At 44.1% G+C, this 27217-nt stretch overlaps 1 protein-coding gene across 1 annotated transcript in view; it reads left to right on the top strand.

Moving 5' to 3' along the window:
- Positions 1 to 27217, top strand: part of LOC135530813 (probable global transcription activator SNF2L2) — a 65473-nt gene that overhangs the window by 12713 nt on the left and 25543 nt on the right. Inside the window, exons 4-6 of the mRNA XM_064958988.1 lie at positions 8474 to 8579; positions 8700 to 8801; positions 19690 to 19828. Coding sequence (XP_064815060.1) covers positions 8474 to 8579; positions 8700 to 8801; positions 19690 to 19828 — 347 coding nt within the window. The remainder of the gene's footprint in view (positions 1 to 8473; positions 8580 to 8699; positions 8802 to 19689; positions 19829 to 27217) is intronic.

Genomic DNA, 27217 nt, shown 5'->3' with positions numbered 1-27217 from the left:
GTTCCTATATCAGTATCATGCTCTGTCCTCTGGGGTTCCTATATCAGTATCATCCTCTGGGGTTCCTATATCAGTATCATCCTCTGGGGTTCCTATATCAGTATCATCCTCTGGGGTTCCTATATCAGTATCGTCCTCTGTCCTCTGGGGTTCCTATATCAGTATCATCCTCTGGGGTTCCTATAACAGTATTGTCCTCTGGGGTTCCTATATCAGTATCGTCCTCTGTCCTCTGGGGTTCCTATATCAGTATCATCCTCTGTCCTCTGGGGTTCCTATATCAGTATCGTCCTCTGGGGTTCCTATATCAGTATCGTCCTCTGGGGTTCCTATATCAGTATCGTCCTCTGGGGTTCCTATATCAGTATCGTCCTCTGGGGTTCCTATATCAGTATCGTCCTCTGTCCTCTGGGGTTCCTATATCAGTATCGTCCTCTGTCCTCTGGGGTTCCTATATCAGTATCGTCCTCTGTCCTCTGGGGTTCTTATATCAGTATCGTCCTCTGGGGTTCCTATATCAGTATTGTCCTCTGGGGTTCCTATATCAGTATCATGCTCTGTCCTCTGGGGTTCCTATATCAGTATCATCCTCTGGGGTTCCTATATCAGTATCATCCTCTGGGGTTCCTATATCAGTATCATCCTCTGGGGTTCCTATATCAGTATCGTCCTCTGTCCTCTGGGGTTCCTATATCAGTATCATCCTCTGGGGTTCCTATAACAGTATTGTCCTCTGGGGTTCCTATATCAGTATCGTCCTCTGTCCTCTGGGGTTCCTATATCAGTATCATCCTCTGTCCTCTGGGGTTCCTATATCAGTATCGTCCTCTGGGGTTCCTATATCAGTATCGTCCTCTGGGGTTCCTATATCAGTATTGTCCTCTGTCCTCTGGGGTTCCTATATCAGTATTGTCCTCTGGGGTTCCTATATCAGTATTGTCCTCTGGGGTTCCTATATCAGTATCATCCTCTGGGGTTCCTATATCAGTATTGTCCTCTGGGGTTCCTATATCAGTATTGTCCTCTGTCCTCTGTGGCTTCTATATCAGTATTGTCCTCTGGGGTTCCTATATCAGTATCATCCTCTGGGGTTCCTATATCAGTATCGTCCTCTGTCCTCTGGGGTTCCTATATCAGTATTGTCCTCTGGGGTTCCTATATCAGTATCGTCCTCTGGGGTTCCTATATCAGTATCGTCCTCTGTCCTCTGGGGTTCCTATATCAGTATCGTCCTCTGTCCTCTGGGGTTCCTATATCAGTATCGTCCTCTGTCCTCTGGGGTTCCTATATCAGTATCGTCCTCTGTCCTCTGGGGTTCTTATGTCAGTATCGTCCTCTGGGGTTCCTATATCAGTATTGTCCTCTGGGGTTCCTATATCAGTTTCATCCTCTGGGGTTTCTATATCAGTATCATCCTCTGGGGTTCCTATATCAGTATCATCCTCTGGGGTTCCTATATCAGTATCGTCCTCTGTCCTCTGGGGTTCCTATATCAGTATCATCCTCTGGGGTTCCTATATCAGTATTGTCCTCTGGGGTTCCTATATCAGTATCGTCCTCTGTCCTCTGGGGTTCCTATATCAGTATTGTCCTCTGGGGTTCCTATATCAGTATTGTCCTCTGGGGTTCCTATATCAGTATTGTCCTCTGGGGTTCCTATATCAGTATCATCCTCTGGGGTTCCTATATCAGTATTGTCCTCTGGGGTTCCTATATCAGTATCATCCTCTGGGGTTCCTATATCAGTATGTCCTCTGGGGTCCTCTCTCCTCTGGGGTTCCTATATCAGTATCGTCCTCTGGGGTTCCTATATCAGTATCATCCTCTGGGGTTCCTATATCAGTATCGTCCTCTCTCCTCTGGGGTTCCTATATCAGTATTGTCCTCTGGGGTTCCTATATCAGTATTGTCCTCTGGGGTTCCTATATCAGTATCGTCCTCTGGGGTTCCTATATCAGTATTGTCCTCTGGGGTTCCTATATCAGTATTGTCCTCTGGGGTTCCTATATCAGTATCATCCTCTGGGGTTCCTATATCAGTATCGTCCTCTCTCCTCTGGGGTTCCTATATCAGTATCGTCCTCTGGGGTTCCTATATCAGTATCATCCTCTGGGGTTCCTATATCAGTATTGTCCTCTGTCCTCTGGGGTTCCTATATCAGTATCATCCTCTGGGGTTCCTATATCAGTATTGTCCTCTGTCCTCTGGGGTTCCTATATCAGTATCATCCTCTGGGGTTCCTATATCAGTATCGTCCTCTGGGGTTCCTATATCAGTATCGTCCTCTGTCCTCTGGGGTTCCTATATCAGTATTGTCCTCTGGGGTTCCTATATCAGTATCGTCCTCTGTCCTCTGGGGTTCCTATATCAGTATTGTCCTCTGGGGTTCCTATATCAGTATCGTCCTCTGGGGTTCCTATATCAGTATCGTCCTCTGGGGTTCCTATATCAGTATTGTCCTCTGTGGTTCCTATATCAGTATCATCCTCTGGGGTTCCTATATCAGTATTGTCCTCTGTGGTTCCTATATCAGTATCATCCTCTGGGGTTCCTATATCAGTATCATCCTCTGGGGTTCCTATATCAGTATCATCCTCTGGGGTTCCTATATCAGTATCATCCTCTGGGGTTCCTATATCAGTATTGTCCTCTGGGGTTCCTATATCAGTATCATCCTCTGTCCTCTGGGGTTCCTATATCAGATCTGGGGTTCCTATCGTCCTCTGTCCTCTGGGGTTCCTATATCAGTATCGTCCTCTGTCCTCTGGGGTTCCTATATCAGTATCGTCCCTCTGTCCTCTGGGGTTCCTATATCAGTATCGTCCTCTGTCCTCTGGGGTTCTTATATCAGTATCGTCCTCTGGGGTTCCTATATCAGTATTGTCCTCTGGGGTTCCTATATCAGTATCATCCTCTGGGGTTTCTATATCAGTATCATCCTCTGGGGTTCCTATATCAGTATCATCCTCTGGGGTTCCTATATCAGTATCGTCCTCTGTCCTCTGGGGTTCCTATATCAGTATCATCCTCTGGGGTTCCTATATCAGTATTGTCCTCTGGGGTTCCTATATCAGTATCGTCCTCTGGGGTTCCTATATCAGTATTGTCCTCTGGGGTTCCTATATCAGTATCGTCCTCTGGGGTTCCTATATCAGTATCGTCCTCTGGGGTTCCTATATCAGTATCATCCTCTGGGGTTCCTATATCAGTATCATGGGTTCCTATATCAGCTCTGGGGTTCCTATATCAGTATCGTCCTCTGGGGATCCTATATCAGTATCATCCTCTGGGGTTCCTATATCAGTATCGTCCTCTGGGGTTCCTATATCAGTATTGTCCTCTGGGGTTCCTATATCAGTATCATCCTCTGGGGTTCCTATATCAGTATTGTCCTCTGGGGTTCCTATATCAGTATCGTCCTCTGTCCTCTGGGGTTCCTATATCAGTATCATCCTCTGGGGTTCCTATATCAGTATTGTCCTCTGGGGTTCCTATATCAGTATCATCCTCTGGGGTTCCTATATCAGTATTGTCCTCTGGGGTTCCTATATCAGTATCATCCTCTGGGGTTCCTATATCAGTATTGTCCTCTGGGGTTCCTATATCAGTATCATCCTCTGGGGTTCCTATATCAGTATCATCCTCTGGGGTTCCTATATCAGTATCGTCCTCTCTCCTCTGGGGTTCCTATATCAGTATCGTCCTCTGGGGTTCCTATATCAGTATCATCCTCTGGGGTTCCTATATCAGTATCGTCCTCTCTCCTCTGGGGTTCCTATATCAGTATCGTCCTCTGGGGTTCCTATATCAGTATTGTCCTCTGGGGTTCCTATATCAGTATTGTCCTCTGGGGTTCCTATATCAGTATCATCCTCTGGGGTTCCTATATCAGTATCGTCCTCTCTCCTCTGGGGTTCCTATATCAGTATCGTCCTCTGGGGTTCCTATATCAGTATCATCCTCTGGGGTTCCTATATCAGTATCGTCCTCTGTCCTCTGGGGTTCCTATATCAGTATCGTCCTCTCTCCTCTGGGGTTCCTATATCAGTATCATCCTCTGGGGTTCCTATATCAGTATCGTCCTCTGGGGTTCCTATATCAGTATCGTCCTCTGTCCTCTGGGGTTCCTATATCAGTATCGTCCTCTGGGGTTCCTATATCAGTATCGTCCTCTCTCCTCTGGGGTTCCTATATCAGTATTGTCCTCTGGGGTTCCTATATCAGTATTGTCCTCTGGGGTTCCTATATCAGTATTGTCCTCTGGGGTTCCTATATCAGTATCGTCCTCTGGGGTTCCTATATCAGTATCGTCCTCTGGGGTTCCTATATCAGTATTGTCCTCTGTGGTTCCTATATCAGTATCATCCTCTGGGGTTCCTATATCAGTATCGTCCTCTGGGGTTCCTATATCAGTATTGTCCTCTGGGGTTCCTATATCAGTATCATGCTCTGTCCTCTGGGGTTCCTATATCAGTATTGTCCTCTGTGGTTCCTATATCAGTATCATCCTCTGGGGTTCCTATATCAGTATCATCCTCTGGGGTTCCTATATCAGTATCGTCCTCTGGGGTTCCTATATCAGTATCATCCTCTGGGGTTCCTATATCAGTATCATCCTCTGTCCTCTGGGGTTCCTATATCAGTATCATCCTCTGGGGTTCCTATATCAGTATCATCCTCTGGGGTTCCTATATCAGTATCATCCTCTGGGGTTCCTATATCAGTATCATCCTCTGGGGTTCCTATATCAGTATCATGCTCTGTCCTCTGGGGTTCCTATATCAGTATCATCCTCTGGGGTTCCTATATCAGTATCATCCTCTGGGGTTCCTATATCAGTATCATCCTCTGGGGTTCCTATATCAGTATCGTCCTCTGTCCTCTGGGGTTCCTATATCAGTATCATCCTCTGGGGTTCCTATATCAGTATCATCCTCTGGGGTTCCTATATCAGTATCATGCTCTGGGGTTCCTATATCAGTATTGTCCTCTGGGGTTCCTATATCAGTATTGTCCTCTGGGGTTCCTATATCAGTATCGTCCTCTGTCCTCTGGGGTTCCTATATCAGTATCATCCTCTGGGGTTCCTATATCAGTATCGTCCTCTGGGGTTCCTATATCAGTATTGTCCTCTGGGGTTCCTATATCAGTATCATCCTCTGGGGTTCCTATATCAGTATTGTCCTCTGGGGTTCCTATATCAGTATCATCCTCTGGGGTTCCTATATCAGTATCATCCTCTGGGGTTCCTATATCAGTATCATCCTCTGGGGTTCCTATATCAGTATCGTCCTCTGGGGATCCTATATCAGTATCATCCTCTGGGGTTCCTATATCAGTATCATCCTCTGGGGTTCCTATATCAGTATCGTCCTCTGGGGATCCTATATCAGTATCATCCTCTGGGGTTCCTATATCAGTATCATCCTCTGGGGTTCCTATATCAGTATTGTCCTCTGGGGTTCCTATATCAGTATTGTCCTCTGGGGTTCCTATATCAGTATTGTCCTCTGTCCTCTGTGGCTTCTATATCAGTATTGTCCTCTGGGTTTCCTATATCAGTATCGTCATTTGGGGTTCTATATCAGTAGTGTCCTCTGGGGTTCCTTTTTCAGTGCCGTGCTCTGTCTGTAGCTGGAGTGTTTGACAGGCACATGTTTGGAGCTACACATGGAAACATTCCTCCACTGCTCCCCAGTCAGCCTAACCCTAACCCGCTGAACACCAGGATGATTTAATGGATGAAGTCATCTTTGAGCAACAAAACATCATGCTTTGTGGCTTGAAAACCCTTTTTCCTCACCTCCCCTCTCTTCTCCTCCCATCTCCTCCCATTTCCTCTCTTCTCCTCTCTTCTCCTCCCATCTCCTCCCAGCTCTTGGGCTCCCGAGTAGTGCAGTGGCACTGCATCTTAGTGCTTCAGGAGTCACTACAGACACCCTGGTTCAAATCCAGGCTGTATCACAACCAGCCGTGATTGGGAGTCCCATAGGGCGGCGCACAATTGGCCCAGCGTCACAGTGCTAGCTGTGCCATCAGAGACTCTGGGTTCGAGCCCAATTGGCCTAGCGTCGTCCGGGTTAGGGAGGGTTTGGCGCACTAGCGACTCCTGTGGCGGGCAGTGCACGCTAACCAGGGCGCCAGGTGCACGGTGTTTCCTCCGACACATATGTGCTGCTGGCTTCCAGGTTGGATGCACTCTGTGTTAAGAAGCAGTGCTGCTTGTGTTTCCGAGGACACATGTATTTTGACCTTCATCTCTCCTGAGCCCGTACGGGAGTTGAAGCGATGAGACAAGATAATCCTCAGGTTGTCAAATGTCTAAATAATCGATAATATTTCAACCGGACAATAGCGTATTCAATAGAAAGGAAAAACAACCAAGGGTGCGCGCAAACCAGCTCTGCATTCTTCCTCAGGCCATTCATTCTTCTTCATTTTTCAGAAAACAAGCCTGAAACAATGTCTAAAGACTGTTGGAAACCATAGGAACTGCAATATGGGTCCTAACCTATTAGATACTCTATAGGCATTCAATTGAAAATACCCACATCAAAAATCCCACTTCCTGGATGGATTTTCCTCAGGTTTTCGTCTGCCATATTTCTGTTATACTCACAGACATTGTTTTAACAGATTTGGAAACTTTAGAGTGTTTTCTATCCAAATCTACCAATTATATGCATATCCTAGCTTCTGGTCCTGAGTAACAGGCAGTTTACTTTGAGCCCGCTTCTCTTGCAGACGTTGAAATACTTCCCCCAAGCCATAAGAAGTTAACTGATTTGCCTAGTTAAATGAAGGTTAAACTCTCTAGCTGTTTCTACTAGAAAGGATCTCTCTAGCTGTTTTCAAGTAGACAAGTACTCTCTAGCTGTTTTCAAGTGGACAGGAACTGTCACGCCCTGGTCTTAAGTATTCTGTGTTCTCTTTATTATTTTGGTTAGGCCAGGGTGTGACATGGGTGATTTATATGGTGTGTTTTGTCTTGGGGTTTTGTAGTTAATGGGATTGTGTTTAGTTAAGTATTCTAGGTAAGTCTATAGTTGCCTGGAGTGGTTCTCAATCAGAGGCAGTTGTTTATCGTTGTCTCTGATTGGGAACCATATTTAGGCAGCCATATTCTTTAGGTTGTTTATTATTTATTTATTCTTTATATTGTTCTATTTTCATCTTTCATTAAAGATGTATAAAGATAACCACGCTGCATTTTGGTCCTCCTCTCTTTCACCAGAAGAAAACCGTTACAGGAACTATCTACCTGTTTTCTACTAGACAGAAACTATCTACCTGTTTTCTACTAGACAGGATCGCTCTATCTGTTGTCAAGTAGACAGGAACTCTCCAGTTGTTTCTATTTGACATGAACTCTCTACCTGTTTTCTACTAGACAGGAACTCTACCTGTTTCCTATTAGAGAAGGACTCTGGTGTTTTCAATTAGACAGGAACTATCTACCTGTTTTCTAAGCCTCAATGTCAGGAGTTATTATTGAACATCACTAAGCCTCAATGTCAGGAGTTATTATGGGACATCACTAAGCTCAATGTCAGGAGTTATTATGGGACATCACTAAGCCTCAATGTCAGTAATTATGATACAACACTGAGTTCTGTGACTAATAACTGGGCACAGTTGGATGTTTAAGACTCGTGGTTATGATGTGTTGGTGCTATGATGTGGGGTGAGAGAGAAGTAATTGTGTGATATGGTCTGATATTAAAACTTTAACCTCTAGGGGGTGTGGGACAAATCATTACAAACAGTTACCACCCAAGTAGAGGAGTTACACAAGTTAGAAATTGCGATAAAATGTATCACTTACCTTTGATGATCTTCATATGGTTGCACTCACAAGACTCCCATTTACTCAATACATGTTAGTTTTGTTCGATAAAGTCCCTCTTTATATCCAAAAACCTTTTGTTCACTCATTTTGTTCAGTAATCCACAGGCTCAAAGGCAATCACAACAGCCAGATGAAAAATCCGAAAAGTATCAGTAAAGTTCGTAGAAACATGTCAAACAATGTTTTTAACAATCCTCAGGTTGTTTTTAGTCATACGTGTTTTCTATCCAAATATATAAATTATATGCATATCCTAGCTTCTGGGCCTGAGTAACAGGCAGTTTACTTTGGGCCCGCTTTTCATACGGAGGTGAAAATAGTGCCCCCTACCCTAATAGAGTTAAACTGAGTGTGCAAAGCTGTCATCAAGGCAAAGGGTGGCTACTTTGAAGAATCAAAAATGTGTTTAACACTTTTTTGGTTACGACATGGTTCCATATGTGTTATTTCATAGTTTTGATGTATTCACTATTATTCTACAATGTAGAATGTTTGACTGGTACTGTATATGTGTATAAAGTGTTTATATATATATATGTGTATAAGCTTTGTAGTTCTTGACACAAACCAGTGAGCTTGGCACCTACTACCATACCTCGTATTTTAAAGTCTGTTTGTTAACAGGTCTAACAGACAGCTGTCAGAGGTGTTTGTCCAGCTGCCGTCCAGGAAAGAGCTGCCAGAGTACTACGAGCTGATCAGAAAACCTGTTGACTTCAAGAAAATCAAGGTACCAAACAACAGATAATACATATTAAACATAACACCTATAGTAGTAAGGACAGACAGAGGAACCTACCGAGTGTGACAGACTGATTGTGTGCGTGCTTGTTTGTTTGTTTGTTTCCAGGAGCGTGTGCGGAGCCACAAGTTCAGGAGTGTGTCTGACTTGGAGAAGGATGTGATGCTGCTCTGTCACAATGCTCAGACTTTTAACCTGGAGGGGTCACAGGTCAGTCACCTCTAACCCTGAACTATATTCCTCACCCTGTCTGTGTTGTATATCTATGATGTTGCGCCTGTCTATGTGCTGTAGTTCTATAACATGGAGTGGTTTGTCTATGTGTTGTATATCTATGATAGGTATGTTTATCTATGGTGGGTATTTCCATGTTTTGTATATCTATGATAGGTCTGTCTATGTGTTGTAGATCTATGATGTTGGTATTTTCTATGTGTTGTAGGTCTACAATGTTACCTCTGTCTATGTGTTGTAAATCTATGATGTTATGCCTGTCTATGTGTTGTAGAGCTATGATGGTCTGTATGTCTATGTGCTGTGTATCTATAATGTTATGTCTGTCTATGTGTTGAAGATCTTTGATGTTGTCTGTCTGTATATCTATCATGTTTTGTCTATGTGTTGTGTATCTATGACATGGTGTCTATGTGTTGTAGATCTATGACATTGTGCCTGTCTATGTGATGGAGATCAAATCAAACTTTATTTGTCACATGTGCCGAATACAACAAGTGTAGACCTTACCGTAAAATGGGGTCTTATGGCTTGGGGGTAGAAGCTGTTCAGGAGCCTTTTGGTCCTAGACATGGTGCTCTGGTACCGCTTGCCGTGCGGTACCAGAGGGCGACTGGAGTCTCTGACAATTTAAGGGCCTTCCTCTGACACGCCTACTACATAGGTCCTGGATGGCGGGAAGCTTGGCCCCAGTGATGTACTGGGCCGTACGCACTACCCTCTATAGCGCCTTACTGTCAGATGCCGAGCAGTTGCCATGCCAAGGTGATGTAACCGGTCAGGATGCTCTCAATTGTGCAGCTATATAACTTTTTGAGAATCTGGGGACCCCTTGCCAAATCTTTTCAGTCTCTTGAGGAGGAAAAGGTTTTGTCGTCACGACTGTCTTGATGTGTTTGGACCATGGTAGTTCGTTGGTGATGTGGACACTAAGGAACTTGAAACTCTCGACCCGCTCTACTACAGTCCCGTCAATGTGAATGGGGGTGTGTTCGGCCTGCCTTTTTCTGTAGTCCACGATCAGCTCCTTTGTCTTGCTCAGACTGAGGGAGATATTGTTGTCCTGGCACCACACTGCTAGTTCTCTGACTTCCTCCCTGTTGGCTGTCTCATCGTTGTCGGTGATCAGACTGTTGTGTCGCCAGCAAACTTAATGATGGTGTTGGAGTCATGCCTGGCCGTGCAGTCATGAGTGAACATGGAGTACAGGAGGGGACTAAGTACACACCCCTGAGGTGCCCCAGTTTTGAGGATCAGTGTGGTAGACGTGTTGTTACCTACACTTACCACCTTGGGGCGGCCCGTCAGAAAGTCCAGGATCCAGTTGCAGAGGGAGGCGTTTAGTCCCAGGGTCCTTAGCTTAGTGATGAGCTTCGTGGACACTATGGTGTTGAATGCTGAGCTGTAGTCAATTAACAGCATCCTCACATACAGTTGAAGTCGGAAGTTTACGTACACTTAGGTTGGAGTCATTAAAACTTGTTTTTCAACCAGTCCATAAATTTCTTGTTAACAAACTAGTTTTTCCAAGTTTATTTGTGCATGACGCAAGTAATTTTTCCAACCATTGTTTGCAGACAGATTATTTAACTTATAATTCACTGTATCACAATTCCAGTGGGTCAGACGTTTACATACACCAAGTTGGCTGTGCCTTTAAACAGCTTGCAAAATTCCAGAAAATTATGTCATGGCTTTAGTAGCTTCTGATAGGCTAATTGACATCATTTGAGTCAATTGGAGGTGTACCTGTTGATGTATTTCAAGGCCTACCTTCAAACTCAGTGCCTTTTGCTTGACATCATGGGAAAATCAAAAGAAATCATCCAAGACCCCAGAAAAAAAATTGTAGACCTCCACAAGTCTGGTTCATCCTTGGGAGCAATTTCCAAACGCCTGAAGGTACCACATTCATCTGTACAAACAATGTTGTGGGGGTGCTTTGCTGCAGGAGGGATGGTGCACTTCACAAAATAAATGGCATCATGAGGGAGGAAAATTATATAGATATATTGAAGCAACATCTCAAGACATCAGTCAGAAAGTGTTTTAGCTTGTTCGCAAATGGGTCTTCCAAATTGAAAAATGACCCCAAGCATACTTCCAAAGTTGTGGCAAAATGCCTTAAGGACAACAAAGTCAAGGTATTAATGTGGCCATCACAAAGACCTGACCTCAGTCCCATAGAAAATGTGTGGGCAGAACTGAAAAAGCATGTGCGTGCAAGGAGGCCTACAAACCTGACTCAGTTACACCAGCTCTGTCGGGAGGAATGGGACAAAATCCACCCAACTTATTGTGAGAAGCTTGTGGAAGGCTACCTGAAACATTTGTCCCAAGTTAAACAATTTAAAGGCATTGCTACCAAATACTAATTGAGTGTATGTAAACTTCTGACCCACTGGGAATGTGATGAAAGAAATAAAAGCTGAAATAAATCATTCTCTCTACTATTATTCTGACATTTCACATTCTTACAATAAAGTGGTGATCCTAACTGACCAATGACAGGGAATGTTTAATAGGATTAAATGTCAGGAATTGTGAAAAACTGAGTTTAAATGTATTTGGCTAAGGTGTATGTCAACTTCTGACTTCAACTGTAGGTGTTCCTTTCGTCCAGGTGGGAAAGGGCAGTGTGGAGTGCTATTGAGATTGCGTCATCTGTGGATCTGTTGGGGCGGTATGCAAATTGGTGTGGGTCTAGGGTGTCTGGGAGGATGCTGTTGATGTGAGCCATGACCAGCCTTTCAATACACTTCATGGCTAACGATGTGAGTGCTACGGGGCGGTAATCATTTAGGCAGGTTACCTATGTTTCCTTGGGCACAGGGAATATGGTGGTCTGCTTGAAACATGTAGGTATTACAGACTCAGACAGGGAGAGGTTGAAAATGTCAGTGAAGACACTTGCCAGTTGGTCAGCGCATGCTTTGAGTACACGTCCTGGTAATCCATCTGGTCCCACGGCTTTTGACCTGTTTAGAGGTCTTGCTCAAATCGGCTACCGAGAGCGTTATCACACAGTCATCCAGAACAGCTGGTGCTCTCTTGCACGCTTCAGTGTTGCTTGCTTCAAAGCATGCATAAAAGGCATTTAGCTCATCTGGTAGGCTCACGTCACTGGGGAGCTTGCGTCTGGGTTTCCGTAATAATATCTATAATGTTATGTCTGTCTATGTGTTGTAGATCTATGATGTTATGCCTGTCTGTGTCGTATATCTATTGTTTGTTTTAAGTGAGAATAGGTATTGGTCTAAAGCTGAAAAAGAAAGGAAATTCATATGAGCACCATAATGCCTAATTCACCCATGCACTACCATGGTTTTCCAGAACACAGCTTTGACCTACTACTAGGGATGCACGATATATCGATGAACATATCGGAATCGGCCGATATTAGCTAAAAATGCCCACATTGGTATAAGTTCCATGTCTAGTTTAACGCCAATGTTAAAAATCTATGTCAAAGCTGCTGTGCGTACCTATATAACGTGCTCGATCCACACAGCAGACATTGTGACGTAATTACGCCACGTAAGATTTTGCGCTACACATGCAATACAGCATTCCTAACCTAGTCCACAATGTCTGCTGTGTGGATTGAGCATTCAACAAGTTGAGCAGACATTTGAAAGAGTAAGAAAATTTAAGCGAGACAACTCAAAAGGCGAAATCCATTAAAGCCAAGATAATGGAATTCATTGCCCTTGACAAGCAACCATTCTCTGTCGTGGATGATATTGGCTTTCGCCGACTGGTTGATCACCAGTACACACTACCAACCTCGCTATTTTTCAGATGTTTCCCTACCGGAGTTACACAGTAGCAGCGTCACTGCTATTAGCTTCATGACATACATACTATGGAACGCCGTTTGGGTCTTTACGTGTCAAAAAAATACAGTAGCACTGTCAAAGCTGTACAAAAATGTCTGCAAACAAGCAGACAACAGCCATGAACGATGTGTTTACAATACCGCGTTGGTAATAAAGCATCACTTGTTCGACCACAACTTCTGGGGTAGCTAGCTAGCTTTAGCTTGGTACCTGGCCAGCACCAATACAACCAGCCTGAAAACAATGACCAGTAGAAACTGCAGTCATTTTCATTATTCTTAGCAATGATTTAGGAATCCTTGAGTAAGTATTAGCTAGGTTGCCACTTGTTTTTCGACTATTGATATTGAACTTCAGTTCATGAAAATAAATAGCTAGTCAGCTACTTAACCCTGTTGCCCAAAGTTAACGTTATAAGCAGCCAGATAGCTTCATCTGGCTAGTGAGGCTCGACCGGACCGGGTTATGTGTTGTGAAGCTAGCCACAATAAGGATTAACCTCTTGGTACTAGGGGGCAGTATTTTCATTTTTGGGGAAAAAAACGTTCCCGTTTTAAACGGGATATTTTGTCAGGAAAAGATAAACACTCTAACGTTTCCAAAACTGTAAAGATATTGTCTTTGAGTATAACAGAACTGATGTTACATTTACATTTAAGTCATTTGGCAGACGCTCTTATCCAGAGCGACTTACAAATTGGTGAATTCACCTTATGACATCCAGTGGAACAGCCACTTTACAATAGTGCATCTAAATCATTTAGGGGGGGGGTGAGAAGGATTACTTTATCCTATCCTAGGTATTCCTTAAAGAGGTGGGGTTTCAGGTGTCTCCGGAAGGTGGTGATTGACTCCGCTGTCCTGGCGTCGTGAGGGAGTTTGTTCCACCATTGGGGGCCAGAGCAGCGAACAGTTTTGACTGGGCTGAGCGGGAACTGTACTTCCTCAGTGGTAGGGAGGCGAGCAGGCCAGAGGTGGATGAACGCAGTGCCCTTGTTTGGGTGTAGGGCCTGATCAGAGCCTGAAGGTACTGCGGTGCCGTTCCCCTCACAGCTCCGTAGGCAAGCACCATGGTCTTGTAGCGGATGCGAGCTTCAACTGGAAGCCAGTGGAGAGAGCGGAGGAGCGGGGTGATGTGGGAGAACTTGGGAAGGTTGAACACCAGACGGGCTGCGGCGTTCTGGATGAGTTGTAGGGGTTTAATGGCACAGGCAGGGAGCCCAGCCAACAGCGAGTTGCAGTAATCCAGACGGGAGATGACAAGTGCCTGGATTAGGACCTGCGCCGCTTCCTGTGTGAGGCAGGGTCGTACTCTGCGGATGTTGTAGAGCATGAACCTACAGGAACGGGCCACTGCCTTGATGTTAGTTGAGAACGACAGGGTGTTGTCCAGGATCACGCCAAGGTTCTTAACGCTCTGGGAGGAGGACACAATGGAGTTGTCAACCGTGATGGCGAGATCATGGAACGGGCAGTCCTTCCCCGGGAGGAAGAGCAGTTCCGTCTTGCCGAGGTTCAGCTTGAGGTGGTGATCCGTCATCCACACTGATATGTCTGCCAGACATGCAGAGATGCGATTCGCCACCTGGTCATCAGAAGGGGGAAAGGAGAAGATTAATTGTGTGTCGTCTGCATAGCAATGATAGGAGAGACCATGTGAGGTTATGACAGAGCCAAGTGACTTGGTGTATAGCGAGAATAGGAGAGGGCCTAGAACAGAGCCCTGGGGGACACCAGTGGTGAGAGTGCGTGGCGAGGAGACAGATTCTCGCCACGCCACCTGGTAGGAGCGACCTGTCAGGTAAGACGCAATCCAAGCGTGGGCCGCGCCGGAGATGCCCAACTCGGAGAGGGTGGAGAGGAGGATCTGATGGTTCACAGTATCGAAGGCAGCAGATAGGTCTAGAAGGATGAGAGCAGAGGAGAGAGAGTTAGCTTTAGCAGTGCGGAGCGCCTCCGTGATACAGAGAAGAGCAGTCTCAGTTGAATGACTAGTCTTGAAACCTGACTGATTTGGATCAAGAAGGTCATTCTGAGAGAGATAGCGGGAGAGCTGGCCAAGGACGACACGTTCAAGAGTTTTGGAGAGAAAAGAAAGAAGGGATACTGGTCTGTAGTTGTTGACATCGGAGGGATCGAGTGTAGGTTTTTTCAGAAGGGGTGCAACTCTCGCTCTCTTGAAGACGGAAGGGACGTAGCCAGCGGTCAGGGATGAGTTGATGAGCGAGGTGAGGTAAGGGAGAAGGTCTCCGGAAATGGTCTGGAGAAGAGAGGAGGGGATAGGGTCAAGCGGGCAGGTTGTTGGGTGGCCGGCCGTCACAAGAAGCGAGATTTCATCTGGAGAGAGGGGAGAAAGAGGTCAGAGCACAGGGTAGGGCAGTGTGAGCAGAACCAGCGGTGTCGTTTGACTTAGCAAACGAGGATCGGATGTCGTCGACCTTCTTTTCAAAATGGTTGACGAAGTCATCTGCAGAGAGGGGGAGGAGGGGGAGGAGGATTCAGGAGGGAGGAGAAGGTGGCAAAGAGCTTCCTAGGGTTAGAGGCAGATGCTTGGAATTTAGAGTGGTAGAAAGTGGCTTTAGCAGCAGAGACAGAGGAGGAAAATGTAGAGAGGAGGGAGTGAAAGGATGCCAGGTCCGCAGGAGGCGAGTTTTCCTCCATTTCCGCTCGGCTGCCCGGAGCCCTGTTCTGTGAACTCGCAATGAGTTGTCGAGCCACGGAGCGGGAGGGGAGGACCGAGCCGGCCTGGAGGATAGGGGACATAGAGAGTCAAAGGATGCAGAAAGGGAAGAGAGGAGGGTTGAGGAGGCAGAATCAGGAGATAGGTTGGAGAAGGTTTGAGCAGAGGGAAGAGATGATAGGATGGAAGAGGAGAGTGTAGCGGGGAGAGAGAGCGAAGGTTGGGACGGCGCGATACCATCCGAGTAGGGGCAGTGTGGGAAGTGTTGGATGAGAGCGAGAGGGAAAAGGATACAAGGTAGTGGTCGGAGACTTGGAGGGGAGTTGCAATGAGGTTAGTGGAAGAACAGCATCTAGTAAAGATGAGGTCGAGCGTATTGCCTGCCTTGTGAGTAGGGGGAAGGTGAGAGGGTGAGGTCAAAAGAGGAGAGGAGTGGAAAGAAGGAGGCAGAGAGGAATGAGTCAAAGGTAGACGTGGGGAGGTTAAAGTCGCCCAGGACTGTGAGAGGTGAGCCGTCCTCAGGAAAGGAGCTTATCAAGGCATCAAGCTCATTGATGAACTCTCCGAGGGAACCTGGAGGGCGATAAATGATAAGGATGTTAAGCTTGAAAGGGCTGGTAACTGTGACAGCATGGAATTCAAAGGAGGCGATAGACAGATGGGTAAGGGGAGAAAGAGAGAATGACCACTTGGGAGAGATGAGGATCCCGGTGCCACCACCCCGCTGACCAGAAGCTCTCGGGGTGTGCGAGAACACGTGGGCGGACGAAGAGAGGAGTAGCAGTGTTATCTGTGGTGATCCATGTTTCCGTCAGTGCCAAGAAGTCGAGGGACTGGAGGGAGGCATAGGCTGAGATGAACTCTGCCTTGTTGGCCGCAGATCGGCAGTTCCAGAGGCTACCGGAGACCTGGAACTCCACGTGGGTCGTGCGCGCTGGGACCACCAGATTAGGGTGGCCGCGGCCACGCGGTGTGGAGCGTTTGTATGGTCTGTGCAGAGAGGAGAGAACAGGGATAGATAGACACATAGTTGACAGGCTACAGAAGAGGCTACGCTAATGCAAAGGAGATTGGAATGACAAGTGGACTACACGTCTCGAATGTTCAGAAAGTTAAGCTTACGTAGCAAGAATCTTATTGACTAAAATGATTGAAATGATACAGTACTGCTGGAGTAGGCTAGCTGGTAGTGGCTGCGTTGTTGACTTTGTAGGCTAGCTGGTAGTGGCTGCGTTGTTGACACTACACTAATCAAGTCGTTCCGTCGAGTGTAATAGTTTCTACAGTGCTGCTATTCGGGGGTTAGCTGGCTAGCTAGCAGTGTTGATTACGTTACGTTACGTTAAAAGAATGACAATAGCTGGCTAGCTAACCTAGAAAATCGCTCTAGACTACACAATTGTCTTAGATACAAAGACGGCTATGTAGCTAGCTAGCTACGATCAAACAAATCAAACCGTTGTACTGTAATGAAGTGAAATGAAAATGTGATACTACCTGTGGAGCGAAGCGGAATGTTGACCGGGTTGTTGAAGTTCTATTCGGTAGACGTTGGCTAGCTGTTGGCTAGCTAGCTAGCAGTATCTCCTACGTTAAGGACGACAAATAGCTGGCTAGCTAACCTCAGTAAATTAAGATAATCACTCTAAGTCTACACACTCTAAACTACACAATTATCTTGGATACGAAGACAGCAAAGACAACTATGTAGCTAGCTAACACTACACTAATCGAGTCGTTCAGTTGAGTGAATAGTTTCTACAGTGCTGGTATTCGTTAGCTAGCTGCTGGGCAGATAGCAGTGTAGACTACGTTAGGACGACGAAATACGATAATTACTCAATTATCTTTGATACAAAGACGGCTATGTAGCTAGCTAAGAAGAAATTGCTAAGATTAGACAAATCAAACCGTTGTACTATAATGAAAATGTAATGAAAAGTTATACTACCTGCGGACCGAAGTGTAGATGCGACCGCTCGCTCCAACCCGGAACCGGAACAGAAATGCGTAAGCGAAAGCCTGAGAAAAATCCAATCCGGAAGTGCCCCAGGTTTTGAAAGCGCTGCGTTCCAATGACGCCCTATTCAGCTGTGAATGTACCATCAACGAGCTTACGCTTTCTACGTATTCCCCAAGGTGTCTACAGCATTGTGACGTAGTTTTACGCATTTCTGTTCAAGAATAGCCTTAGGCGGCCACATTGCGTAAGTGGTCACATGGTGGCTCCGAGAGAGATTCTTGCGTAAAATACACAGAAGTAGCCATTACTCCAATCGGTCCTCCTGAAAAACGAATTGTCCCGATGGATATATTATCGAATAGATATTAGAAAAACACCTTGTGGATTGATTATACATTATGTTTGCCATGTTTCTGTCGATATTATGGAGCTAATTTGGAATATTTTTCATCGTTGTGGTGAGTGAAAACATCGTGAGTGAAAACATCCGAAGTTCATCAAAGGTAATCAATTTAATTTGATTGCTTTTCTTATTTCCGTGACCAGGTTGCCTGCTGCTAGCAAGGCATAATGCTATGCTAGGCTATGATAAACTTACACAAATGCTTGTCTATCGTTGGCTGTAAAGCATATTTTGAAAATCTGAGATGACAGGGTGATTAACAAAAGGCTAAGTTGTGTTCCAATATATTTCACTTGTGATTTTTATGAATAGGAATATTTTCTAGGAAGATTTATGTCCGTTGCGTTATGCTAATTAGTGTCAGGTGATGATTACACTCCCGGATCCGGGTTTGAGAGTCAAGAGGTTTTAAGCACAATATTGGAATTTGCGGTTTGCCTTTTATTTTGAAGGCTAAACGCAAAGTCCACTATTGTCGCTAATCCTTATTGTGGCTAGCTTCACATAAATGGGTCCGACCACCATTAATCAAATAAGAACTTCTATCCCATCATAAGAGGGATTTTATAACTCTGATATTTGGATGAAAATATCTAAATGTAATTGTCACATTATGGATGCTGTAGCCTCGTTTTAATATGAAGTCTAGAATTTGAGCTAGGTTTGGGCAAGACATTGATTGTCTGACGACCCTAATGCTAACGACCCTGTCAACAATCCGGTTTGTGGTTCTTGGAAACGGCCGGACGGATCATGACGACAGGCAGGGAGTGTGTTGTGTACCTCCAATCAAGTTGATTTGCGAACTTTAATCGACATTGGTGTTACATTGACTTAGATATGATGGTTGTGAGATTTCAATTTAACATTGAGCTTCAACCAATCCCATACTATAATGTCTGTCTGTGTTGTAGAGTTATGACATGGTGTCTGTCTGTGTTGTAGAGCTATGACATGGTGTCTGTCTGTGTTTATTGGCAGTTAATTAGAAACAGTTATGGTATCATTCTTCTAAAACTGGCTTGCTAGCTAACACACATACAGGGCAGATAAATTCTTAAAATTCATTATTTTACACAATATCTTATCACAGCACTGGCAAACCATCGTTGACCACCTCCCTGACCAACATGGCTGACCTTTATACCATCATAAGAGGGTTCATGACCATTCTAGTATTCTAACTAATCCTAATTCTGTGGTTGTGTCTGTGTAGGTGTTGTAGACCTGTGATGTTAATCCTGTCTATGTGTTGTAGATCTATAACGTGGTGTGGTGTGTCTGTGTTGTAGACCTATGGTGTTATGTCTGTGTTGTAGATCTATAACGTGGTGTGGTGTGTCTGTGTTGTAGACCTATGATTTTATGTCTGGTGTAGATCTATAACGTGGTGTGGTGTGTCTGTGTTGTAGACCTATGATGTTATGTCTATGTGTTGTAGATCTATAACATGGAGTGGTGTGTCTGTGTTGTAGACCTATGGTGTTATGTCTATGTGTTGTAGATCTATAACGTGGTGTGGTGTCTGTGTTGTAGACCTATGGTGTTATGTCTGTGTTGTAGATCTATAACGTGGTGTGGTGTGTCTGTGTTGTAGACCTATGATTTTATGTCTGGTGTAGATCTATAACGTGGTGTGGTGTGTCTGTGTTGTAGACCTATGGTGTTATGTCTATGTGTTGTAGATCTATAACGTGGTGTGGTGTCTGTGTTGTAGACCTATGGTGTTATGTCTATGTGTTGTAGATCTATAACGTGGTGTGGTGTCTGTGTTGTGTGGTGTGTCTGTGTTGTAGATCTATAACGTGGTGTGGTGTGTCTGTGTTGTAGACCTATGATTTTATGTCTGGTGTAGATCTATAACGTGGTGTGGTGTCTGTGTTGTAGACCTATGGTGTTATGTCTGTGTTGTAGATCTATAACGTGGTGTGGTGTCTGTGTTGTAGACCTATGATGTTAATCCTGTCTATGTGCTGTAGATCTATGAGGACTCCATCGTGCTCCAGTCTGTGTTTAAGAGTGCCAGACAGAGAATCGTGAAGGAGGAGGAGAGTGAAGAGGACAGCGATGATGACGATGACGATGATGATGATGATGAGGAAGAGTCGGAGGCAGAGTGTAAGATAAAGGATTCTCTCTTTCTCTCCCTCTCCCCTCCCTCTCTCTTGGCAATAAATCATATATAATGTAATGTAAAATCAATGCAAGGTTCTCAACTCATCCAACTGAAAAATATACCTACTGTATCTCTGTGGATATGTACTTCACTTGTCTGTCATGTGGTCCTCTAGAGCTCAGTTGGTAGAGCATGGCTCTTGCAATGCCAGGATAGTGGGTTTGATTCCCTGGACCACCCATACAGTACCAGTCAAAGGTTTGGACACACCTACACATTCCAGGGTTTTTCTTTATTTTGACTATTTTCTACATTGTAGAATGATAGTAAGACATCAAAACAATGAAATAACACATATGGAATCATGTAGTAACCAAAAACGTGTTAAACAAATCAAAATATATTTTATATTTGAGATTCTTCAAAGTAGCCACCCTTTGCCTTGATGACAGCTTTGCACACTCTTGGCATTCTCTCAACCAGCCACCTGGAATGCATTTCAAGTAGCAGGTGTGCCTTGTTAATTTGTGGAATTTATTTTCTTCTTAATGCGTTTGAGCAGTTGTGTTGTGACAAGGTTTTTTAAAATATTTATTTGTATTATTTCTTTAAACAGGGAGTCACATTGAGATTAAAAATCGATTTTACAAGTGAGCCCTGTATACATTACAATAAGAACAGAATAATAAAACATACACATGTGTACAAAACAATATAATGCAGCACACAATAACAAAATAAACACATTTATTAAAAGCAATCTCATTCAACAGCACATCTAACTGCAGTGAACTCTGTAGATTGTTCCACAAATTAGGGGCAAAAACACGGATTTTCCCAAATCTTTGTGGACTGAAGGGGTCTCTATTGTTATCCATTCCTGAGAACGGGTTTGGTTAACTTATGATTCTTAAATGAATAAATTAAGTTACATATGGAGGGAGTTTCTGTCAGGTTGCTTTGTAAATAAATCAAAGGGAATGCAGCGCTCTTCTTACAGACCGAGAGGTCCATCCCACATTTATATACAGACTACAATGTCCTAAAATGGTCCCCTGTGTATAACGTATTGCTGAATGGTAGACTGTGTCCAAGGGTCTTAAAACAGTTTGCCCCATGCAAACAGTGTCACCAAAATCCAAAACAGGGAGAAGCGTTGTTTGAACAATCTTTCTCCTATTTTCAATATGGAGGCATGATTTATTCAGATGTAAAAAAATAAAAAATAAATCTAGGATCTTAGCTTCTTAGTCAGATGTTCTATATGCGTTAGGAAGGACATCTTGTCATCAATCCAGACACTCAGGTACTTATATTGAGAAACCAGCTCAATTTGGGCTCCATTTGTAGGGCAAATGTGCAGGTCCTCAGGATCAACATTTCATGACCTGGAGAACAGCAGGATCTTGGTTTTACTTATATTTAACACAAATTTAAGATCTGTAAGTGATTTCAGAACTGGATCAAAGTCATGCTGAAGTTCACGAATAGCCTGCTGCACCGAGGTGGCACAGAAACACAACACTGTGTCGTCTGCATAGAGATGAATGTTACAAGTATTAACAGTGTTTCCTATGTCATTAATATACAAAGTGAACAATAATGGACCCAAAGTAGAACCCTGAGGAACACCTTTTTGAATCTGAAGAAATTCAGATTAAACCCCATCTGTCAAGATGGCCTGAGTTCTGTCGCTGAGATAATTCTGATTTAACCCCATCTATCAAGATGGCCTGAGTTCTGTCACTAAGATAATTCACATTTAACCCCATCTATCAAGATGGCCTGAGTTCTGTCACTAAGATAATTCAGATTTAACCCCATCTATCAAGATGGCCTGAGATAATTCTGAAACTATAATCAACCTGTATATACCAGGCCTATTTTTTATAATTTCTTCAGCAAAACAGAATGATCAACAGTGTTGACCGCCTTTGACAGATCAATAAACAAAGCAGCACAGCTCTTTCTAGCATCCAAGGCATTGACAAGATCATTAACAACTAGCATGGTTGCTGTGGTAGTACTATGCCCAGGTTGGTGTATATTAAGAAAACAAATATCAGATAAAAAGGTAATTTGTATCCCCACCCTAATGGAGTGATAGATGTCCAGATCATTTGTATCCCCACCCTAATGGAGTGACAGATGTCTACATCATTTGTATCCCCACCCTAATGGAGTGATAGATGTCTACATCATTTGTATCCCCACCCTAATGGAGTGATAAATGTCTACATCATTTGTATCCCCACCCTAATGGAGTGATAGATGTCTACATCATTTGTATCCCCACCCTAATGGAGTGATAAATGTCTACATCATTTGTATCCCCACCCTAATGGAGTGATAGATGTCTACATCATTTGTATCCCCACCCTAATGGAGTGACAGATGTCTACATCATTTGTATCCCCACCTAATGGAGTGATAGATGTCCAGATCATTTGTATCCCCACCCTAATGGAGTGATAGATGTCTACATCATTTGTATCCCCACCCTAATGGAGTGACATATGTCCAGATCATTTGTATCCCCACCCTAATGGAGTGACAGATGTCTACATCATTTGTATCCCCACCCTAATGGAGTGATAGATGTCTACATAATTTGTATCTCCACCCTAATGGAGTGACAGATGTCTACATCATTTGTATCCCCACCCTAATGGAGTGATAGATGTCTACATCATTTGTATCCCCACCCTAATGGAGTGATAGATGTCTACATCATTTGTATCCCCACCCTAATGGAGTGATAGATGTCTACATCATTTGTATCCCCACCCTAATGGAGTGATAGATGTCTACATCATTTGTATCCCCACCCTAATGGAGTGATAGATGTCTACATCATTTGTATCCCCACCCTAATGGAGTGATAGATGTCTACATCATTTGTATCCCCACCCTAATGGAGTGATAGATGTCTACATCATTTGTATCCCCACCCTAATGGAGTGATAGATGTCTACATCATTTGTATCCCCACCCTAATGGAGTGATAGATGTCTACATCATTTGTATCCCCACCCTAATGGAGTGATAGATGTCTACATCATTTGTATCCCCACCCTAATGGAGTGATAGATGTCTACATCATTTGTATCCCCACCCTAATGGAGTGATAGATGTCTACATCATTTGTATCCCCACCCTAATGGAGTGATAGATGTCCAGATCATTTGTATCCCCACCCTAATGGAGTGACATCTCATATGCAGATGTCCATGCTTTTGGAATACTTCCTGGTAACTATGTTAATATAAAATGTGGGCCACTGAGCCAGTAATAAGGGGCGCTGCACGCTAACCAGACCAGGCTCCAGGTGATCAGCCCCTGGGGATTTGATGTTGTCTAATGTTAACAAAGCATCCCTGAACTTCTTTATCAGTGAATTTCAGAAAAGAAAACTCCTGACCAACATTTTCATTCAATAGATTTTCACCATCAACATCCAAACTACGCTTTTCAAGAGCTGGCTTTGAAATGCATTCAAAAATAAAGCCTGCAGAGATAAAATGGTGATTAAATGCATTAAATATATTTATTTTGTCAGTAATAGGGCCAGAATCTAAATTAATTTATTGGGGGAGAGAAGAGGAGACACAACCCTTCAGTGATGAAACAACTGTCCAAAATGTAGCTGGGTTCCCTGTACATGCAGATAGTGAATTAACATAATATTCAGATTTAGCTTTTTTAACTAGTTTACACAGATTTCTCAAATCGTCTGAATGACTGCCAGTCTGGGCCCGAGTCTGAATCTAGTTTTGGCTCAGGCAGCATCTCTGTTGTGTATGACTTTAGATAGCTCTGGACTGAACCAAGAGAAAGACCTATTTTTAATTCAATTTTTTGGGAGCATGTTTATCTACAATACAATTGAAAACATTTCATAAATGGTTCAGAGCTCTGGGTCAGGTATAGATGCAATACAATCAAAGTCACCAAAATTAAGGTCACATTGAAATGTTTAAAATTCTTCTTGTTGATAAAACGAGGTTTAAAACTAGGCATTTGTAAATCCCTCACACATTCATTGGAACAATGGTCACTAATATCCAAAGCAAGTACCCTACTCCCAGCCTATTTCTCTGGGGTATTTGTACATAAACTCAGCAAAAAAAGAAACATCCCTTTTTCAGGACCCTGTCTTTCAAAGATAATTACTAAAAATCCAAATAACTTCACAGATCTAAATTGTAAAGGGTTTAAATGCAGCAAGCTCCCGCCGAACAGTTATTGTGCTGATGTTGCTTCCAGAAGTTAGGGGTGGTTTACAGAAGATAGCTCTATTTGGTAAAAGACCAGGTCCATATTATTGCAAGAACAGCTCAAATAAGCAAAGAGAAACAGCAGTCCATCATTACTTTAATACATGAAGGTCAGTCAATCTGGAAAACTTCAAGAACTTTTAAAGTTTCTTCAAGTGCAGTCGCAAAAACCTTTAAGCGCTATGATGAAACTGGTTCTCATGAGAACCGCCACAGGAAAGGAAGACCCAGAGTTACCTCTGCTGCAGAGGATGAGTTCATTAGAGTTACCAGCCTCAGAAATTGCAGCCCAAATAAATGCTTCATAGAGTTCAAGTAACAGACGCATCTCAAAATCAACTGTTCAGAGGAGACTGCATGAATCAGACCTTCATGGTCGAAATGCTGCAAAGAAACCACTACAAAAGGACACCAATAACAAGAAGAGACTTGCTTAGGCCAAGAAACAGAAACAATGGACATCAGACCGGTGGAAATGGTCTGAGTCCAAATTTGAGATCATTGGTTCCAACTACTGTGTCTTTGTGAGACACAGAGGAGGTGAACAGATGATCTCTGCATATGTGGTTTCCACCATGAAGCATGGAGGAGGAGGTGTGATGGTGTGCTTTGCTGGTGACACAGTCAGTGATTTATTTAGAGTTCAAGGCAAACTTAACCAGTATGGCTTCCACAGCATTCTGCAGCGATACTCCATCCCGTCTGGTTTGCGCTTAGTGGGACTATCATTTGTTTTTCAACAGGACAATGACCCAACACACCTCCAGGCTGTGTAGGAGCTATTTGACCAAGGAGAGTGATGCAGTGCTGCATCAGATGACCTGGCCTCTACAATCACCCGACCTCAAACCAACTGAGATGGTTTGGGATGAGTTGGACCGCAGAGTGATGGAAAAACAGCCAACAGGTGCTCAGAATATGTGGAAACTCCATCAAGCCTTTTGGAAAAGCATTCCATTCCATTGAAGAATGTCAAATAATAAATATATTTTTATTTGTTTAACACTTTTTTGGTTACTACATGATTCCATACAGTATGTGTCATTTCATCATTTTGATGTTTTCACTGTTATTCTACAATGCAGAAAATAGTACAAATAAAGAACAACCCTTGAAATAGTAGGTGTGTCCAAACTTTTGACTGGTACTGTAGTAAAAAATGTATGCACACATGACTGTAAGTTGCTTTGGATAGAAGTGTCTGCTAAGTGGCATATGTAGTGAACACTCTGCTGTCTTATTACCATCTATTGTCTGTAGTGAACACTCTGCTGTCTCATTACCATCTATTGTCTGTAGTGAATACTCTGCTGTCTCACTACCATCTATTGTCTGTAGTGAATACTCTGCTGTCTCATTACCATCTATTGTCTGTAGTGAATACTCTACTGTCTCATTACCATCTATTGTCTGTAGTGAATACTCTGCTGTCTCATTACCATCTATTGTCTGTAGTGAATACTCTACTGTCTCATTACCATCTATTGTCTGTAGTGAATACTCTGCTGTCTCATTACCATCTATTGTCTGTAGTGAATACTCTGCTGTCTCATTACCATCTATTGTCTGTAGTGAATACTCTGCTGTCTCATTACCATCTATTGTCTGTAGTGAATACTCTGCTGTCTCACTACCATCTATTGTCTGTAGTGAATACTCTGCTGTCTCACTACCATCTATTGTCTGTAGTGAATACTCTGCTGTCTCATTACCATCTATTGTCTGTAGTGAATACTCTGCTGTCTCATTACCATCTACGGTCAGAGCCCAGGTCTGACAGAACCTGTGATTAACGGTCAGAGCCCAGGTCTGATTGAACCTGTGATTAACGGTCAGAGCCCAGGTCTGACAGAGCCTGTGATTAATGGTCAGAGCCCAGGTCTGATTGAACCTGTGATTAATGGTCAGAGCCCAGGTCTGACAGAACCTGTGGTTAACGGTCAGGGCCCAGGTCTGACAGAACCTGTGATTAACGGTCAGAGCCCAGGTCTGACAGAACCTGTGGTTAACGGTCAGAGCCCAGGTCTGACAGAACCTGTGGTTAACGGTCAGGGCCCAGGTCTGACAGAACCTGTGGTTAACGGTCAGGGCCCAGGCCAGACATAACCTGTGATTAACGGTCAGCCCAGGTCTGACAGAACCTGTGGTTAACGGTCAGGGCCCAGGTCTGACAGAACCTGTGGTTAACGGTCAGGGCCCAGGTCAGACAGAACCTGTGATTAACGGTCAGAGCCCAGGTCTGATTGAACCTGTGATTAACGGTCAGAGCCCAGGTCTGACAGAACCTGTGATTAACGGTCAGAGCCCAGGTCTGATTGAACCTGTGATTAATGGTCAGAGCCCAGGTCTGACAGAACCTGTGGTTAACGGTCAGGGCCCAGGTCTGACAGAACCTGTGATTAACGGTCAGAGCCCAGGTCTGACAGAACCTGTGGTTAACGGTCAGAGCCCAGGTCTGACAGAACCTGTGGTTAACGGTCAGGGCCCAGGTCTGACAGAACCTGTGGTTAACGGTCAGGGCCCAGGCCAGACAGAACCTGTGATTAACGGTCAGCCCAGGTCTGACAGAACCTGTGGTTAACGGTCAGGGCCCAGGTCTGACAGAACCTGTGGTTAACGGTCAGGGCCCAGGTCAGACAGAACCTGTGATTAACAGTCAGAGTTAGCATTTTATTGCATGACATAAGTATTTGATCACCACCAACCAGTAAGAATTCCGGCTCTCACAGACCTGTTAGTTTTTTTTAATCCCTCCTGTTCTCCACTCATTACCTGTATTAACTGCACCTGTTTGAACTCGTTAACTGGACACCTGTCCACACACTCAATCAACAGACTCCAACCTCTCCACAATGGCCAAGACCAGAGAGCTGTGTAAAGACATCAGGGATAAAATTGTAGACCTGCACAAGGCTGGGATGGGCTACAGGACAATACGCAAGCAGCTTGGTGAGAAGGCAACAACTGTTGGCGCAATTATTAGAAATTGGAAGAAGTTCAAGATGACGGTCAATCACCCTCGGTCTGGGGCTCCATGCAAGATCTCACCTCGTGAGGCATCAATGATCATGAGGAAGGTGAGGGATCAGCCCAGAACTACACGGCAGGACCTGG

The sequence above is a fragment of the Oncorhynchus masou genome, unplaced genomic scaffold (assembly GCF_036934945.1).
Source record: "Oncorhynchus masou masou isolate Uvic2021 unplaced genomic scaffold, UVic_Omas_1.1 unplaced_scaffold_1429, whole genome shotgun sequence".
NCBI classification, from domain to species: Eukaryota; Metazoa; Chordata; class Actinopteri; order Salmoniformes; family Salmonidae; genus Oncorhynchus; species Oncorhynchus masou.
The sequence above is the reverse complement of the archived record's forward strand: the minus strand, read 5'-3'. Positions and strand labels throughout refer to the sequence as shown.